The sequence below is a fragment of the Trichoderma aggressivum genome, assembly GCF_033847375.1.
Source record: "Trichoderma aggressivum f. europaeum strain CBS 100526 chromosome Unknown scaffold_002, whole genome shotgun sequence".
Classification (NCBI taxonomy): domain Eukaryota; kingdom Fungi; phylum Ascomycota; class Sordariomycetes; order Hypocreales; family Hypocreaceae; genus Trichoderma; species Trichoderma aggressivum.
In genome coordinates, this window is record NW_026946368.1 from 919364 (window position 1) to 936525 (window position 17162).

Below are 17162 nucleotides of genomic sequence, written 5' to 3' on the forward strand. Positions count from 1 at the left end.
TCCATGTCCCCATGCCATGTCGTGCGAATTTGCGTGGCAATGACAGGCAGCTTCTCACGAGGCCATGTTGCATCCAAGGGTAAAAAGCCCAAACCATCAATCTGCCTGCTGCCTTAGTCCATCTCGCATGCAAGAAAGAAAAAAAAAAGCAAGTAACCATTAAACAGCCGGGGGGGTCATGTATGATCGAAGCGGCTATTTCGCGTCGGCAGAAGAAGAAAGAAAAAAATACCGCGCGGGCCATCTTTTTCTGTCATTTCTTGCATGTTGCCCTTGTCGAGAGAGGCAGCTCCTAGTATTTTTTTTCTTCTTCTTTTCTCTCTCTCTCTCTTACCTTGGGTACTGTACTTCTTGGTTCTATTTTTCTCTCTCGCCTTAGCCAGACCTAGCGCCCGCATGTTTCGCCGATGAAACTACTTACTCCAGACATCTCGGTGTTTTATTTCGTTTAATATAAAGATAGATAGATGCCTGCTGTGCTTAGTAGTTTGTCAAATGATTCAACACCACGCCACTGAAACGTCGCAGGCTTATTATGGACTCATCATCGTACCTAATAGATATGTAGCCATTTAAACCCCGGCAAGCGGGCGATGTGGTAGTATCATTACAAATGTACGTAATTTATATTTTGACCTACCAGACCTGGTAACAAGCCTCTTGTCATATGCGGGGAAGCTTTTAATAGCCAAGGTCACTGTGGAAACACGTTGATTCTGTTTGGAATATTTTTTGTCGGTTCAATTCAAAGTGATTGTGGCTGCAACTATTCCCATCATGCCACCGTATTCCTCCACCATCAAAATACTAGTACCGAAGAAATGCATCCGCAATGCCTCTTCCGTATCCCAAAGTAAACCCCATATTCCAAACCACAATCAAGCAGTAAATGCCCTACTCCAGTAGTCGTCATGCTGAAATTGTAGTGCAATCTGTCTTTATATTAGTAGTCAGGTAGCATCAAAACCAATGAAACCAACATATTGAAGTTGTTCACGGACACGCATACCAAACATGTCCTCTCCAGAATCCCAAAGGTATACCCCCTTCCATGGCATCTCCCTTCTCTTCCCCTGCCTTCACAACACCCAATTCGCCTCCATCATCGCCAGCGACGTCCCCGTCTTCAAAAACGAGGCGGCCGCATGCCTTGGGAACGTTGCCCTCAACGCCTCCCTCTTCTCCGCAGCACTCGTCCCGCCTTCAATCAGTGGCTCGCAGTCTTCCTCGACCCGGCTCTTCCCTTCTTCCAGTATCCTGACTGCCGCGTCGCTCGTCTTGTAGGCGGTGCGGTTGCCGCAGCACATGGTGAGCCAATTCTTGATGGACTCGAGGACGTCTGCGTGCCATGAAATGGAGGGTTTTGGGGTGTAAAAGAGAGGAGACGGGAGTTTCTCGGGTTGGGAGTCAAGTCGGATGCCTTTTGATTGAAACATTGTATCGAGTGGGTGAGCTGCTCAGATCGTATAGCTAATGGGAGGCACGGAGTCGAAGTCTTGCAAGAGTCGTCAACAACTAACACAAAGATTTCGTTTTCCACTATGCAAATTGTGTGAATAGCTTCATAAAAGAAGAGAAGGAAGGAAGTGGGATTAAGAAAAGAATATGTATGCCACGGGGTTAAAGAGCTCTAAATAAAGAGAATCTCATGTCGCGGCCCAACCCCTATCCGCCACTCAATAGTAATCGTCGGAATGCATTTCAAGGACCTCCTGGGCGACCACCTCATTTCGCTTTGCAAAGTCTCACACAAGTGGACCTTGCTCATAATCTGGACGCAAGGGAGTCATCCAAAGCATGTGAGAAACAGCGGGCTTTTGGTCTCAATTGATGTCTCACACACGCGATAATGAGCTTCACACCGCGTCATGACGAGCCCTATCGACACATCCATACCGTATTTAGTGTCTGGAAGGGATGCCTTCATTCTCAAAGTATTGAGGCAGCTTCGTCATAGTAAAAAATAGAATTAATTCATCATGCTAACGTGCTTCAATTACTCCGTACTAGATGTGACTACCTTAATCATATGCTTCCGACTCAACATCATCCTCTTCATCGCCGTCGTCGTGTGAGGCGAATGGAACAAAACGAAAGTCCAAAAAGCTCCTCTTCCCTCCTTCCACGTCGACCATGAATTGTAAGCTCAGGACGCCCTGGCTGTCGCCTCTAAGACTGACTTTGCTTGCAATACGCATCGCCTCGCTGGCATGCCTGATAAAGTCAAACTTGTATGCCTGTGACCAGCGTTCGTTGATGGTGAACGTTTCGAGTAGATCCTTTCCTCGAGCAAAGTCCACACTAGAGCTACCAATGTCTCCAGCGCAAGATAGGGTTAAGAATGGCGAGGTCTTGGTGGCTGTTATAGTCAGCTTGACGGGCCCCGCTGGGATAATCTCGGCGATGCAGTCAAACAAGGTGCGGGACGACATGATGATTTTGAATGTCAAGTCATTACGGTCAAACGGAATATCCTCTGGCATCTCGGGAAGATAGGTTGACAGCGCTGAAGTAGTCTTGATGCCAGACTCTTCGAGGGTGACTTTGAACGGATCGCCCTCTTCGGCGTATAACATGGTGCAGGTCCCAGGTATGCCAAGAGTCTGGTTGCTAAACGCACTTGGCCTGTAGTTGCGAAAGTTACTTCGGTATGGGTCTTGGTCGGCCTTCTGAGCTCGAGCAGCCATGTCCACAGATCCAAAGATTTGCAAGATTTCGAGGAATGTCGATAAGGGTATTTGGAAGTTGGGATATTCAGGTGTTTCGCCATCTTCTGACAGGGGAAAGTTCACAGTATACGCAGAAAACAGAGTCTTGTCCAGAAATGCAACCCCTGCGCCTACTGTTAGCTCTGCCGCCTACGCTCTCAAGAGATCATTTCAATCAGATCGCACCTTGCATGACCCGCGAATTATCGGCCGCAAAGCGAATGCCATCTTCGGTGATCTGGACATGGACTCTCTGCGCAAAGTCTATGCAGCGGAGAAGTTGGTATAGCGGCCTCGGAGATGTCGAGACCGCTCGAAAGACAGGCTTTACTTCTGCAGCCATTGTCGAAAAAAAAACACCCTCTCTGGGCAGGGCAATGGTCAAATGTTGGAGGAAATAGAACAGGTGTGAGAACAAATCTTGTAGGCGTAATGAAATGAGGGACGGCGCAAGACAAAACAACTCGCTCTGGGAGCCTTCTTTTTGCGATTTTCTTGCCAACTAGTATACAATGGGTATCTCAGACATAAACTCCGACCGCACAGAACATGTAGACAGTTCCAACGCTGTGATGCATTAGCATATACTTTCCAATCAAACGGCACATCAACGGGGGCTGCTTCATACGCAATTGCTAGAGAGGCCGGGACGCCGAGCGCAACGACGCTGACCAGAGAACGATCTGTGACAACCTATGATTAGACGTATATCCCATTCTTCAGCATATCGAGAGAACTTACTCAGTGCAAAGATACCGGTAAAAAGGAGTCCCAGGGAGAGAAGCGCAAAGGCGACGGTGAATTGGCTTTCCTTAGCAATAACGGGGAGGAAGGGACTGCCAGCAGCAGCTTGCCAAACTTGGTGCAGTGAGGAATCCATGTGCTGCGCTTTGTGCAACGAGCGATTGAGGCTCCAGACTGCTTCTCACGAGGGATGGCAGGGAGGGAACTTGGCGCAATCGGCTTCTCGTTGGAGCCGGTGACAGTTCAATCAATCGCGAGATTGTTGGAGCTGGAGGGAGCTCGTGCAGTGAGTGCACAGCTGTCCATGTTTGATATCTGGCCGATTACGCCGATTGGGTCTAGCGCGATTCGTGGCACTTTGGCATCATGTAAGCAGCACTTGCCCTCAAGCAACTGATGAATGAATTTAGCAGGAACGAAGAACCCACTACTTTCCCCCACAGAAATGTTACCTAAGCAGGACGCTCGGGCCATGCTCTCCTTGAAACCGCGTGCCCAACGTCACGTTTATTGCACCGTCTCTAATATGATGCATGCCATCTTCAACCACTCCATAATTCCATCATCTCTCATCGATTTACCCCTCAAGGGCCAGTCACACCGGCGCATTCCGACATCATGGTCGATGTGAAAGAAGAGAGTAAGGCGACAAGCATCCCGTTACTTAGAAACCCATCGCATCATTGACGCATCAAACTAGGTGGCAAGCGCAAAGCCGAGGATGATCCCTCCTCTCCCACCTCATCTAAGCGGGTCAAGCACGATGAGGATGCCGTTGAGGAAGCAGAGCAGAAGCCCGCCGAGATGAAGCCAATTCCATTCCCTGAAAAGGTGCGCATCATCCTTGGCATCTCGCATCCACACATCCACCTATGTGTGATGGCTTTCTCATACTTACACTCCCACTTAGCCGGCCGTCATTGAAGAGCGCAACGGCGAAATCGAATTCCGCGTCGTCAACAACGACAACGAGCGCGAATCGCTCATCATTCTCACAGGTCTCAAATGCATCTTTCAGAAGCAGCTCCCCAAAATGCCCAAAGACTACATCGCGCGACTCGTCTACGATCGAACCCATCTCTCCATCGCCATTGTCAAGAAGCCGCTCGAGGTCGTGGGCGGCATCACATATCGACCCTTCAAGGGTCGCCAATTCGCCGAAATCGTGTTTTGTGCTATCAGCTCCGACCAGCAAGTCAAGGGATACGGTGCGCATCTCATGTCACATCTGAAGGACTATGTCAAGGCGACAAGCGATGTCATGCACTTCTTGACATATGCCGACAATTATGCGATTGGTTATTTCAAGAAGCAGGGATTTACAAAAGAAATCACCTTGCCGAAACATGTTTGGATGGGATACATCAAGGATTACGAGGGTGGAACCATTATGCAATGCTCAATGCTACCACGCATTCGATATCTAGAAATGGGTCGCATGCTCCTTAAGCAGAAGGAATGCGTCCAGGCCAAGATTCGAGCATACTCCAAGTCTCACAACATTCACCCGCCACCAAAGGAGTGGAAGAATGGCATACGCCAGATCAATCCTCTCGACATCCCAGCCATCCGGGCATCCGGGTGGTCTCCCGATATGGACGAGCTTGCCCGCCAGCCACGCCACGGGCCCAACTACAACCAGCTTCTTCATCTACTCAACGATCTCCAGAACCACAATTCTGCTTGGCCATTCCTCGTCCCGGTCAACAGAGACGACGTGGCAGACTATTATGACGTGATCAAAGAGCCCATGGACCTCAGCACAATGGAAAGCAAGCTGGAAGCCGATCAATATGCCACGCCCGAAGACTTTATCAAGGACGCCAAACTCATTTTTGACAACTGCCGCAAATACAACAACGAGAGTACACCATATGCCAAGTCGGCTAATAAGCTTGAACGGTTCATGTGGCAGCAGATCAAAGCCGTCCCGGAGTGGTCACATCTTGAGCCGGAGAAGTAGAATGTCTCCCAGAATCCACTCAAATTGGGAAGCATGTGTTCCATGATATCATGATACGAGACGTTGGCTATTCTTTATGTTCCTTTTTTTTTAACAATCTTTGTTGGACCCCTGTTTGAACCCAAAAGAGCAATGGCGTTTCGGTACAGGCGCAGGCGCGGGTTGCATGGACGGATTTTACATTAGGTTGGCGTATTATCATCAGCTGCATCCCCAAAAGCAATGTCGGGGTAAAAAAGCTTCAATCGAAACAACTTTTGCCCAGGATGTCGTGGGCCGCATTATACCAAGGCTCTGTATTTTAATATTGTACTTGCAACTATCTATATCACGAGAACTTCAAAACATTTAGAGACGAAATTTAGTAGAGTGAAAAGCGAAGTGAAAGACACATGCCAGATGTGCCATGGACCTCGTCATGTTATTGTAGCAATCCATCTAAATGCCCCATCAAGTCTTTTGCTTGCATTTCTGTGCTGACAATGTGTTTTCGTTTCCTCCTCAGCTAACCTTCAATCTCTGTTATCCTTCTTCTCTCTTAGGTACACACATATATGCCTACCTATCTACAAGACTCCGACGCATGGCAGAAAACGAAGAAGAAGAAAAAATAATCTCTCAAACAAAAAGAACAAGAGGAAGAAAAAAATGAGGAAGGAAACCATTGTGTACGCGCTTGACCGCCTAAACTCCGAGCAGGGAAATATAAAAAAAAGTACATGGAAGCAAAACAGAGTAATGTCCCCCATATGCTTGACAAAAATGCGACCAAAGCGCAAAACTATCTCGCTAAAGGTGAACGGGCTAGAAAACAAAATGAAATCAGACATCTATCTAGAGAATTTCGAGACTTCTAAGAAAATGCAAGAAGCAAAAAGAAAAAGAAAAAACAAAACTTGCTAAAGTCCCTCGAATTGTTCTATCAGCTCGGAGGCACTGCATCATAAAAAAGTGTGTCGTCTTTTGGGCCACACTCCCTTTAAGCCTGTCTTCCAGACTGGCCCGTAGACGATTCCCCTGCCGGCAGCCGTAAATCCGAATATGTTCGCCGTGGCCAAGGGATGTGATCGGGAGCGGACTGCAGGGTGGACCGCGTGGCCGAAGTCAAGATGTGCTCGCTACGAAGGGAGTTCTCGTTGTCGATTGTGCGGCGGAGCAGCGGCTGGAGGAACTCGGGAATTTCCGACCACTGGCCAGCCCGTGCCATGTGCAGCATGTCGTCGGGAAGGAGGCTGGCGGCCATGGAGCTGGACGAACGGGACTGGCTAAGCATTTCCTCCGTCATCCTCTCGGTCAAGAGGGCCAGCTCGCCGCTCTCAATGGCATTCTTCAGCCACTGCTCCCATTCTTCGTCCAGGACGACGGATGTGTCGCCGGCTTCGCGCCGGGCGGCCTGCGCGCGCAGACGCTCGTTGAGCCGCACACCCACGCTCGCAAGCTCCTCGTCACTCTCTTCCACGTCCATGTTTTCGTCGTCGTCCAGATTCGACATGTCAATGGTGCTTATCCTGACAGATCGCCCTTGGGCAGCCGGCCGGTCAGGCTCCGTCCAATTCGGGAATCCATCGGCCGCGGTGTCCCTGATAACGATGCCTTGTTCCTTCTCAAACTTCTCCTTTGCCCACTTGGTGCCCTCCCACTTGGTGAGGGCAGAAATCTCGGCGTGTGTAAGACCCAAGCTGTCAAAGGCTCTGAAAAGACGGCGGTGCCATTGCCAGCGGCTGAGTCGGATGCGGTGAGTGCGATGGGTGTAGTCGAGCCCGGGATACTTGGCTTCTTGCGTCTCGAGATGGCCGTAGAAGGCGTGCGTCTCCTGGCGGACTTCGGGGATGAGGCTGCGTTGAAGGAGAGCTTGAAAGTCCTGCGGATCAAACGTCTTTGGCCGAGGAAACATTTCCTCGTACACGAGCTGGTCGATGGGTTGGCCCTTCATGGCTGCGGCAGGCGCTGTGGTAGATTCAAAACGAGGGGCGTATTTGCACTGGACAGAATTTATCACGGCGCCACCAGTCGTCTGGTGGTTTCGGCTGAATCGGACGACGAAGCGGCTTTTAGCGGAAAGACGCCAGTCGAGGGTTGCGTAACTTGGCGATTGAGCGAGGGCGCCGCAAGGGAAGTTGAAGCAGGAGAAGAGGCTGCTGTTGGAAGACGTTGGCTTGCTTTGTATGTTCAAGGGAAGATGGAGAGATGCAAAGCCAACAAGGCACCGAATGCGGGCGGACTCGGGTTGGTGCTCGTAGTGCTGGGACCGCTAGGAATGGACACAATGCCTCCGAGATTATTTCTGGGGGGCTGATCCGAGAGGGTGGCCGCGCACGGGACAAGGAGAGCCTCTAAGGGGGGAAGCAGGACGCTTAGTAGGCAAAGGTCAATCAATGTTGGGCTTGAGGTTGAGGCGGGAGAGATGCAGGCAGCAGTTCAGGTTGTTGTACAGCCCGACGATGTTTGTTGTGCGTCTGCTCTCGGATGAGGGCCTGAGGATATAAGGTATGGAGTAGATGATGCTGCTGGTCGTGGTGAAGAAAGATCCAGCGAGTGAGTAAGTGAGTGCTACTGTACTGCTACTGCTACTGCTACGGCTATCTGGCAGGTGTCCAGCGAGCGACGGAGTGGACCAAGCAACTGCATGACGGGCTCCGTAATCTACAGCGCTCCGTACAGGGGAATAGAATAGAAGGCCGGGGAAGAAAGAATGCACCTCAGCTGGATTTAGTACTCGTAGAGGTACTGTACTTGCACATGGAGTACATGAAGTACATGGAATCAGCAGCAGCGGTCTGCCTACATGTACGAGCAATGTATGTACATGAGCATCCTGGTCCCCGAGGCTTGGCTGGAAGCAGCAGTTCGATTTGATCGTGATGGATTGGTGGGCTGGCCGTTGCAGGCGACAGGCACCGCTGATTGGGTCGGTAACAACGACGGGACCCTGTCTGCAGTTGCTCTACTGCACTTACTACCTAAACCGCACATTAGTAGCAGAATATTGAATTTGATCAATCCTTTTCTACAGTATTATTGATCACCGGAATGCGTTTTCTTTTGCTTCAACTTCTTGCAGAGTTGTATCTCCTCAAGTATACGCATGTCAGTGGCCTTCCTACCCTGTAGAGTAGAGATGAAACACGTTCATGGATAAGTTTCAACTTTAGTACCTGCCAGAGTAGAGGCAAGTGAGAGAAGGTCGGTACCTGTTGTATTCATAGGTACTCCATCATTCTAAAACTCCGTCAAAATGTCAAAGTGCGCTCCGCTGCTGCAATACGACTACAGTAAAACGTCGTCAGCGTACAGGCAACATAAGCATTGGGCACTGCAACTGTAGCTGCCTGAATGGCCATTGCGACGGCTCCGGCATCCTCAGCGCTCCGACGTGAACGACTCGGCTTGGTGCGGCTCGTCTTTAGGCTCCAGTCCCTCGGCGATGAGTAATAACAACTGACCCGGCGCCTATTTTGGGGATTGTCCAGTTGGTACTCCATATCTTCGCTGCGTGGACACATGGCCCTAGGCGAACACACGAACCAGACACACGTCCCATGATTGTGCTCACCTGTTGACTCATACCGAACCTAGTTGCGTGTATCTTGCCTATAACGCCATAGCAGCAATAGACGTGCGCAATCTTGGATGCTGGCCTCTTTAATACCTATGGATATAGACAGCAACTTCAAAGTAGCAGTAGTAGTTGCAAACGTGGGGGCTATCTAATCTCGGCCCCGGAGATTTCAAGAGGCGTGGCATCACTCCAAGTGGGCAACATCAAGGATAAAAGACAAATATATACAAGTCCTGGGCTTCAACCTGGTCGGATCGAGATTTTCGTCTTTTTTCAAAATCCGTGTTCTTGATCTCGGCACAGGTGGACATGGAACAACGGCAGAGAATCACGATCCGTACGACGCTCCCGCTCATCCCGCCCAACGACTCTCGCGATGAAATGCACACTCCGCGGCTCATAATCCGAGCGCCACGCATCTCAGACGTGCCCGCTCTACACAAGCTTCGCATCCAGCATGAAGCTATGAAGTATTCCGTCGAGGGCGCGGACAAGACTCTCGAGGACACACGCAGGAGCCTAGACGTGATGCTCCCCCCAAACGACATCAAATCCTATCGCTTCCACATTTTTGAAAAGGACACGGGCGACTTGGTCGGCAAAGGCGGCATGCACAGCATCTCAGGGCGCTGCTTTGGGTGGCCAGAGGTTGGCTACACGTTCAAACAGGAGGCATGGGGGAAGGGATACGCCACCGAGTTCCTGACGGCTTTTCTCCAGAGCTGGTGGAGTTTGCCTCGCAGCGAGGTGGAGGTTGAGGTTGATGCGACGAGCCTGGATGCACAAGCGCTGGAGACGGGCGATGAACCTGTTGTCGAGATGCTCGTTGCCGTAGTAGACGTGGCAAATCCGGGAAGCAGGAAAGTGTTGGAAAAGACAAAGTTCAAGCAGTTCAAGCAGTGGACGACCAAAGACATCCGGTTGGCTAACAAGGGGGGAGACGTCACCCTGGTGGGATTGATGGCAGTGGCCCCAGCGCAAGAGCGAAACTGACAATGGTTTCTTCTCTCTTTTCTTGATGCACGTATGACAACGCTGGGAGTTGAAACGAGACAGTCTTTTGGATTGAGCTCCTCGCCCCCATATCTTATTAACAGAGAATTCATCAAATATTACATAGTAGCACTGTATAAAGTATAGAGTATAAACAGCGAATCTTGGTCATGACATGTATGTTCGTTGCTTGACTCAAACATTCAATGCTAAATGAGCTGGCGCGAAATCACGTGTAGCGCTTCCGCCTTAATTAATCGAGCGCGTCCCAGCGCGTCGCCTCTTTTCCCCCACGTCACACAGAAGCCATCGGGTATCACATCACCGCCCAATTTTGTCTCGTCTTTGCAGCCCTTCCCTTTTCCCTTCCCCCGCTAACCTCTGCGTGTCCATCTGCTCCCCTTATCTCTCCTTGATACCGCATATTTTTCTTCGGCCTTTGTTCCTACTTTCGGCCCGAGGAAAACATGGGGTCTACGTCCGTACACGAGGAGCACCAGTACCTCAACCTGGTCCGCGAGATCTTGGACCAGGGTGAGCGAAGACCCGATCGGTAAGGGCACCGCCTAGGTGACATACATGACATGCGGCTCTCACGTACTGACGCTTTGTCCCTTCCCCCAGCACCGGCACAGGTACCCTGTCTGTTTTCGCACCCCAGAGCTTCAAGTTCCAGCTCAACGACAACGGCCGCCCCATCCTTCCTCTGCTCACAACAAAACGGGTCTTTCTCCGCGCCGTCATCGCCGAGCTCCTCTGGTTCATCGAGGGCAACACATCTTCCATCGCCCTCAACGACGTCGGCGTCAAGATCTGGGACGGCAATGGGTCCCGCGAGTTCCTCGACAGCGTCGGCCTGACCCACCGCGAGGTCGGTGACCTGGGCCCCGTCTACGGCTTCCAGTGGCGACACTTTGGCGCCGAGTACGTCGACGCAAAGGCAGACTACGCCGGCAAGGGCGTCGACCAGCTGGCCGAGATCATCCACAAGCTGCGCAACAACCCTTACGACCGGAGAATGATCCTCAGCGCCTGGAACCCGCGAGACTTCAAGAGCATGGCCCTGCCGCCCTGCCACATGTTTGCCCAGTTCTACGTCTCGTACCCTGGGCGCGGACGGGGCGTTGGCGCCGCAGAACCCACGGAGGAAAACAAGCCAAAGGGCCACCTCCACTGCCAGCTATACCAGCGCTCCTGCGACATGGGCCTCGGCATCCCCTTCAACATCGCCAGCTATGCGCTGCTCACGCACATGCTCGCCCACGTGTGCGATCTGGTGCCCGGAAGTCTTACCCACGTCATGGGAGACGCACACGTCTACATCGATCACATCGACGCTCTCCAGACACAGCTGGAGCGCGAGCCTCGGCCATTCCCCGAGCTGGAGATTACGCGGGAAAAGGGCGGCAGCATCGATGGCTGGAAGGTCGAGGACTTCGTGGTCAAAGGATACGACCCCCACAAATCGATTCCCATGAAAATGTCCGTCTAGCCAGGCCTAGAGGGGTGATGGAAGATACTGCGATGAGATGAGGATAGAAACACAGCATGCTGGCTACATAAAACGGCTAGCGAAAACCCCCTCACCACCAAACCCTTTTTTACATGTGCAGCACTTTGGCCGATCCCCCGTCTGTTCAGTGGCAGATGCAGGCTTATCAGTGCTGTTCCTCTTAGGGCTGGTATTCTGTTCTGTATCTGCTGCGCCGGGCATATTTGACCGCACACAGACCGATCAAACTGCAGGGGCAGCAACAGGGATAGAGCGGAATAGCAACCTCCCTAATGTAAAGAGCATTGATAAGTCTTCGTCTGCCACTAAACAGATGGATCGTAGCAGCAGCGCTGACCATGGGTACTATGTGCATTTTCTGTTCATGGGGAAAGAGGCGGAAAGACTTGATACCAAAAATTGTGCATGAGATTGCTCGCCTCCAAAGAGACTATTTAGAGCCAACAGAATACCATGGAAAGACATATAGTGGTACAAAAGAGTCAATGGATCGAGGCGTTCCAGTCATTTTGATCATTGCTGTTATATATGTGCGTGTCTCTATGTAGCCGCATTGACCTTTACCAAAAGAAAAAAATAGAAACAAGAGACAATTTGAAATAGAATGAAATGAAATGAAAGATGAAAGGAAAAAAGGCCCCAATCGCTAAACTCCGTACAAGTGATTGATATCCGTCATCACGTCATAAGAACTGAAAAGCGCCCTCTCTCATTTGCACGAGGGCGCACTTCAGGTGTAAGCCGATTCCTGGTATCGCCGGTTAGGCATTCCTCCAGGGTTTGCCAAACCGTCTTCCATGGATCGTCTATCCCACTTTCTGTCTTCCCTGATGCGATCTCTGTCTCGCACATCCCACCCCGTGTCTCGCCGCCTGTCGGCATCGGCATGGCTGCTGGTGCGCCGCGCTGGATCTGGACGAACCCGTGGGTGCCGCTGCTGTCGGTCCCTGTGCCCACCAGAGTCTTGGTCGTCAGTACGGTAGCGATCTCGCCGCTCATCCAATCGTTGGCGATGGCGGAGCTCCTCCTCGCTGGAGTCCTCCGATACGCCGTCCGAGGCAAGATCTGAGTGGTTCTGATTCAATCGGGATGGGGGAATGTGCTCGCGGCTTCTTCGCACGCGAATAGGGTCGTTGACGGAGCTGTGTCTTGAGCTGTTTCGGCTATGGCTTCCTGGTAGTATGTTGGAAACCGTCTCCGAGACCTTTTCCCTAAGGTTGCCAAACGGGCTGGCCCTTCTCCTTGCATCTTCAGCCCGACTATCGCTGCGATGGGTCCGGAAAGAAGGAACGCTGGAGCCCGCTGACGGTGGAGGCCCCGATGATGGCGGGACAACCCGGCGAACGCCAGGAGTCGTGGGCGAGCCGGTACGTTGTCGCCGCCTGGCTCTCATGTGCATGTGTTCATCCACGGATTCATCGCCTGACGATTCAGACGAGTGATGCTGGGCATGGCTATGCCGACGGTCTTGGCCGGGTCGGCTGGGCGTTGTTCGGGTGGGATCCGGGTTGAGATAGGTCCCAGAGTAGCTATGGCGGACTCCGTCTGCGTGTGGTTGGCGTGTGGAAGCATAGTCGGAAAAGCTTCGACGTCTGGCGGCGTCATCGCCGGGTCTCTGGCGGCGAGGTCGTTCGGGCGAACGCATAGGAGGCCTTTGGCCAAAATTAGCCCCATGTCTTCCGCCTACATGGACATAAGTAAACCTTTCGGGCTGATTCGGATCAGCAGCCCTCGATCGAGGGGAGACGGGACGGAAGGGATCTGCGGTATGAACGTAGGCGAACCTGGGCGCGGTAGGTTCTGGGGATGGCCCGGGTCGTGACGTAGAGCTGGAGCTGGGCATGCTTGCTGCCCCTCCCTCCCTGAACGCTTCGTCGCGCAAGGTATCGGCACATTGCTTGTGCCAGCGGTCGACTGCCTGATCTGATTGTGCGGGAAAGACGCTGGCGGGAAGATCGGGAGGGAAGGCTTGGCCCGTCTCGGGATGCCTCAGGGCCCAATGCTTGACAGCGTACTGGATGAAGGGCACATGTTCTTCGGGTCCGAGAAGGATCTCTACCGACTCCCAGCGCGAGAAGCCCCGGGGCGTCAAGGCCGGGATGGAAGGCGGAGCAAAGTCGTTCTCAGTAGGCTGCAGACTGTGCTGGCAACCCGTCACCGACCACATGTAGGAAATGGTTGAGTGAGGAGTCTCCATGAATAAGGCTGTTGCGGCGAGTTAACACATGAAGCGCAGTCCCCCCTGTCGCCCGCTTGCTACCGACGTACAGTCATAATCACCACCCACGGCTTTGTAAAACGCAGCGAGCTTCTTGGGAGTAAGATGAGAATCATTCTTGTCGCCAAGCTCAACGACCTGTCACGAAAACCATTAGCTGTGCCGTCTCTATTGGCCATGTCGGGTCGGAGGCCAAGGCATACGATAAAGCGCGCGATTGATCTCAGCAGAGCATCAAACTGCATTGTCGGACTCTTGTCTGTTTCGAACATGTAGGTGTACTTGATGGGCTCCGGCGGCGCTGAGCCATTCGATCGCGGAACGGCCATTCTGAACGGCGACTGACGGCGAGAAAGGCTCGCATCCAAGACGGTCTGTAGGCTTTTTTCCAGGAACAAAAACAAAAGCTGAGAGGCAGGAAGCAAAAGGTGGGTGGGAGATGGAATTGATGTCACTAGCTGCGGCAGGGCCCGGGCCTGGAGTCAAATAGGCTATGGGGGGTGGGTTGGCTTTGATCAAAGGCAGTCAGACAGCCTAGCAAGGCAGTTGTGCGCCACAAAGGACGTGGAAGGACGAGCGGCAGGATGAAAGAAGACAAGGGAGGAGGATAACATGGAAGGAAAAGAGACTGGAGACAGAAAGGCTCGGCTATGCCATGGCAAAAGAAAAAAAAAAGAAGGCTGGCGTATCAGAGGCTGGCCAGACCGAGGCAGATGCTGACCAGGCACTGGATTCCAGCAGATGCGACTCCATCATGACCAAGGCCACGGCCGTGATGCTGGTGACCAAGGACGAATGGCGCAAACGGCCCCTCACGGACCCTCACGGGCTGACACGTGCGTCGTGGCTGCAGGTGGTGCAAAGGGCGGACAAAGGCGAGGCATGTCGACTACGACTAGCATGGGCTAGGGGTTGACTTGTGCTGCTGTGATTGGGGCGAGCGGTTGATCGCTTTGGTGGTTAGCTGGTGCAACAGATTAGTGCGTGCGTTTTGCCTTTGCAGTGCATAAAGAAGTAAAAAGACTGGGCTGAGAATGATGTCACAGATGGAGAAGAGAGAGACAGAGAGCGGTGATGAAAGAGTTGATGGCATCACGTTAGGCAGAGTGATGGAGATGGAGAGTTTGAAGCGAACCTGGAAGTATCGGATCCGGTCAAACCAGCCAGACTCATTGTACCAGTATTTCCAGCGGTGCTTGTTGGAACATGAAGGCAATATTGGCGGCTACTGCCTAAGTTCCAGTGCCCAGCCTGCTATCGACTCCATCAATGACCTGCCCCCCGTCCCCCATCCCGCCGCTAAGCCCGCTGGACTCCGGCTGATCGCCTCTCCAGCTGCCTCCCTCAGGCCCACTGCCAGCGCCATGCGGTCAATGCAGGCAGGCGGTGGCAACAAGATGGGCAGGACTCGAGATGTAAGGATAGGTTGGATATCGATCTGTGTAACAGGTAATTCCATGTATTAGTACCTATAGGTAATGGAAGACAACATGTACAGCAATGCATATTCATGTCAACCCACCATCTCATTTCTGCGTGTTTTCCAGACTATTCCACAGCCAGTTCTACCGATTTCCCCTTCAAGCCCTCGAACAACCTTGAAACTGAATCGCCTGACACACGCCGCAGCTGAGCCACACCAAAGTCGCAAGGCCCCCCCGCCATAACCTGATGTCATCCAGGCACAAGCGCAATCTGGCCTGAACTTGACCAGGGCTCGGACAAAGAAGCGTCGCATTCCGCACAAGGAACGAGAACGAAGAACAAAACGATAGCTTCAAAGCTACCAGCCCAGCATTGCGACGCAACCTCGAAGGGGGGCTTGGACAACTTTCTTTGAGCTCCACCCCGGCACTAGGCGCAAGAGGCGCGTCTAACTGAAAAAAGCATCAAGCCTTATTTTCTCTTTTTCTCCCCCCAACCAGGCTCCCTCTCGCGGACAACGAAAACGAAAACGATACGAAGCAGCCTCGTCTTTTGTCCAAGCTTCCAAGCTCCAAAAGCTCAGCCTCGCATCCGATCCGCCCGCCATGGACGCCGTCCGGTCTCTCGTCCAGCCCATCACGCACAACCTGCCGGCCCCCATCCGGGACCTGGGCGTGTCGATTGTGGGCGAAACCTGCTACAAGGCGCTGCTGCTCGACGTCGACGTCGAAAACACGGAATGCATCAAGCTGGCCATCAGCAAGGGCCTGGGCATCGGCATCGTCGGCGCCTCGGCCGTCGTCAAGGTGCCGCAGATCCTCAAGCTGCTGCGGTCCAAGTCCGCCGAGGGCGTGTCGTTCTTGTCGTACCTGCTGGAGACGAGCGCGTACCTCATCTCGCTGGCCTACAACGTGCGCAACGGCTTCCCCTTTAGCACCTTTGGCGAGACCGCCTTCATCATGGGCCAGAACGTCATCATCGCCATGCTCGTCCTCAACTACAGCGGCCGGCCCACCACGGCTGCCTTGTTTGTCGCCGCGCTGGCCGTCAGTGCGGCAGCGCTGTTTGCGGACAACATTGTGGATATGCAGGCCTTGAGCTACCTACAAGCTGGTGCTGGTGTCCTCGGCGTTGCCAGCAAAGTTCCTCAGATCCTCGCCATCTGGCAAGAGGGAGGCACCGGCCAGCTCAGCGCCTTTGCGGTTTGTTTACACTTGCTGCCTCACACTGAACGAAATGTTGGCTAACGGAATTGAAAAATCTAGGTCTTCAACTACTTGGCCGGCTCGCTGACCCGCATCTTCACTACCCTCCAAGAGGTCGACGACAAGCTTATACTGTACGGCTTCATCTCTGGCTTTGCCCTCAACGCCATTCTCGCTCTGCAGATGGTGTACTATTGGAACGCCCCGTCCGCCAAGGCCAGGGGCAAGCAGAAGGAGGTGATTTCTGTCGGAGCTCTGTCCGAAGGAAGTTCGTCGTCTGTTCCAAAGAAGGGCCCCACCACTCGGCGCCGTGGCTAGACGGTTCTCTACGGAGGTTTTTTTTTCTTGGTCTTCATCTGGATGCTGGTGTACAGGTCGGAATCAGGGAATATGCTAATGAGAGTGAAACGGAAGTACCCAACTTGCCCGTGGCGTGTTCGTCACTTGGTATATTTGGGCCTACAATGTATTTAATAACAGAGATAGCCATTTATCAGCATTACTATTCTACTTTCAAGTTTGGACTACGGCTCCACGAAGCAGGGTGCAAGTGACACTCCCAGTACTTTAACACGCTGTATACCTAGGTGGAACTTTGTCATAAGAGGACCCAAGTGAAACGGCATTCAGGAGAACGGGACATGTAATTCCAGTGGCAAAGCAAGTTTGAAATCCCGTATTATACAATACACTAATGCCCGCTAAAGCATGCCAGCCATGCAGCCAACTCTTGGCTTTTCTTCATCAATGCCATGCAGACATTACACACACACACACACACACACACACACACACATGTGCATACCCCTGATAACGCCAAGCCGTCCCAAAGCA

General features: G+C 52.5%; 8 protein-coding genes across 8 annotated transcripts; 4 read left to right on the plus strand and 4 right to left on the minus strand.

Moving 5' to 3' along the window:
• Nucleotides 1-1079: 1079 nt before the first annotated feature.
• Triagg1_1077 (uncharacterized protein) lies at nt 1080-1436 on the minus strand (the record flags this gene model as incomplete). Its single annotated transcript, XM_062904461.1, has 1 exon — nt 1080-1436. The coding sequence occupies one exon, from the start codon at nt 1434-1436 to the stop codon at nt 1080-1082; it is 357 nt and encodes a 118-aa protein (XP_062760301.1).
• A 585-nt stretch (nt 1437-2021) lies between these two features.
• On the minus strand, nt 2022-3588 carry Triagg1_1078 (uncharacterized protein; the record flags this gene model as incomplete). Its single annotated transcript, XM_062904472.1, has 5 exons — nt 2022-2833; nt 2895-2972; nt 3253-3275; nt 3337-3391; nt 3450-3588. 5 exons carry the CDS (start codon nt 3586-3588, stop codon nt 2022-2024), a joined length of 1107 nt encoding a protein of 368 aa, XP_062760302.1.
• Nucleotides 3589-4070: 482 nt separating this feature from the next.
• Triagg1_1079 (uncharacterized protein) lies at nt 4071-5415 on the plus strand (the record flags this gene model as incomplete). Its single annotated transcript, XM_062904483.1, has 3 exons — nt 4071-4092; nt 4153-4283; nt 4363-5415. The coding sequence occupies 3 exons, from the start codon at nt 4071-4073 to the stop codon at nt 5413-5415; spliced, it is 1206 nt and encodes a 401-aa protein (XP_062760303.1).
• A 979-nt stretch (nt 5416-6394) lies between these two features.
• Triagg1_1080 (uncharacterized protein) lies at nt 6395-7348 on the minus strand (the record flags this gene model as incomplete). The annotated part of the gene is made up of 1 exon (XM_062904494.1): nt 6395-7348. The coding sequence occupies one exon, from the start codon at nt 7346-7348 to the stop codon at nt 6395-6397; it is 954 nt and encodes a 317-aa protein (XP_062760304.1).
• A 1935-nt stretch (nt 7349-9283) lies between these two features.
• Nucleotides 9284-9967, plus strand: Triagg1_1081 (uncharacterized protein; the record flags this gene model as incomplete). The annotated part of the gene is made up of 1 exon (XM_062904505.1): nt 9284-9967. One exon carries the CDS (start codon nt 9284-9286, stop codon nt 9965-9967), a length of 684 nt encoding a protein of 227 aa, XP_062760305.1.
• A 467-nt stretch (nt 9968-10434) lies between these two features.
• Nucleotides 10435-11459, plus strand: Triagg1_1082 (uncharacterized protein; the record flags this gene model as incomplete). Its single annotated transcript, XM_062904516.1, has 2 exons — nt 10435-10520; nt 10592-11459. 2 exons carry the CDS (start codon nt 10435-10437, stop codon nt 11457-11459), a joined length of 954 nt encoding a protein of 317 aa, XP_062760306.1.
• A 751-nt stretch (nt 11460-12210) lies between these two features.
• On the minus strand, nt 12211-14027 carry Triagg1_1083 (uncharacterized protein; the record flags this gene model as incomplete). The annotated part of the gene is made up of 3 exons (XM_062904527.1): nt 12211-13685; nt 13749-13836; nt 13902-14027. The coding sequence occupies 3 exons, from the start codon at nt 14025-14027 to the stop codon at nt 12211-12213; spliced, it is 1689 nt and encodes a 562-aa protein (XP_062760307.1).
• Nucleotides 14028-14353: 326 nt separating this feature from the next.
• On the plus strand, nt 14354-16646 carry Triagg1_1084 (uncharacterized protein; the record flags this gene model as incomplete). Its single annotated transcript, XM_062904538.1, has 5 exons — nt 14354-14534; nt 14608-14678; nt 14745-15113; nt 15624-16325; nt 16389-16646. 5 exons carry the CDS (start codon nt 14354-14356, stop codon nt 16644-16646), a joined length of 1581 nt encoding a protein of 526 aa, XP_062760308.1.
• Between the last annotated feature and the right edge of the window lie 516 nt (nt 16647-17162).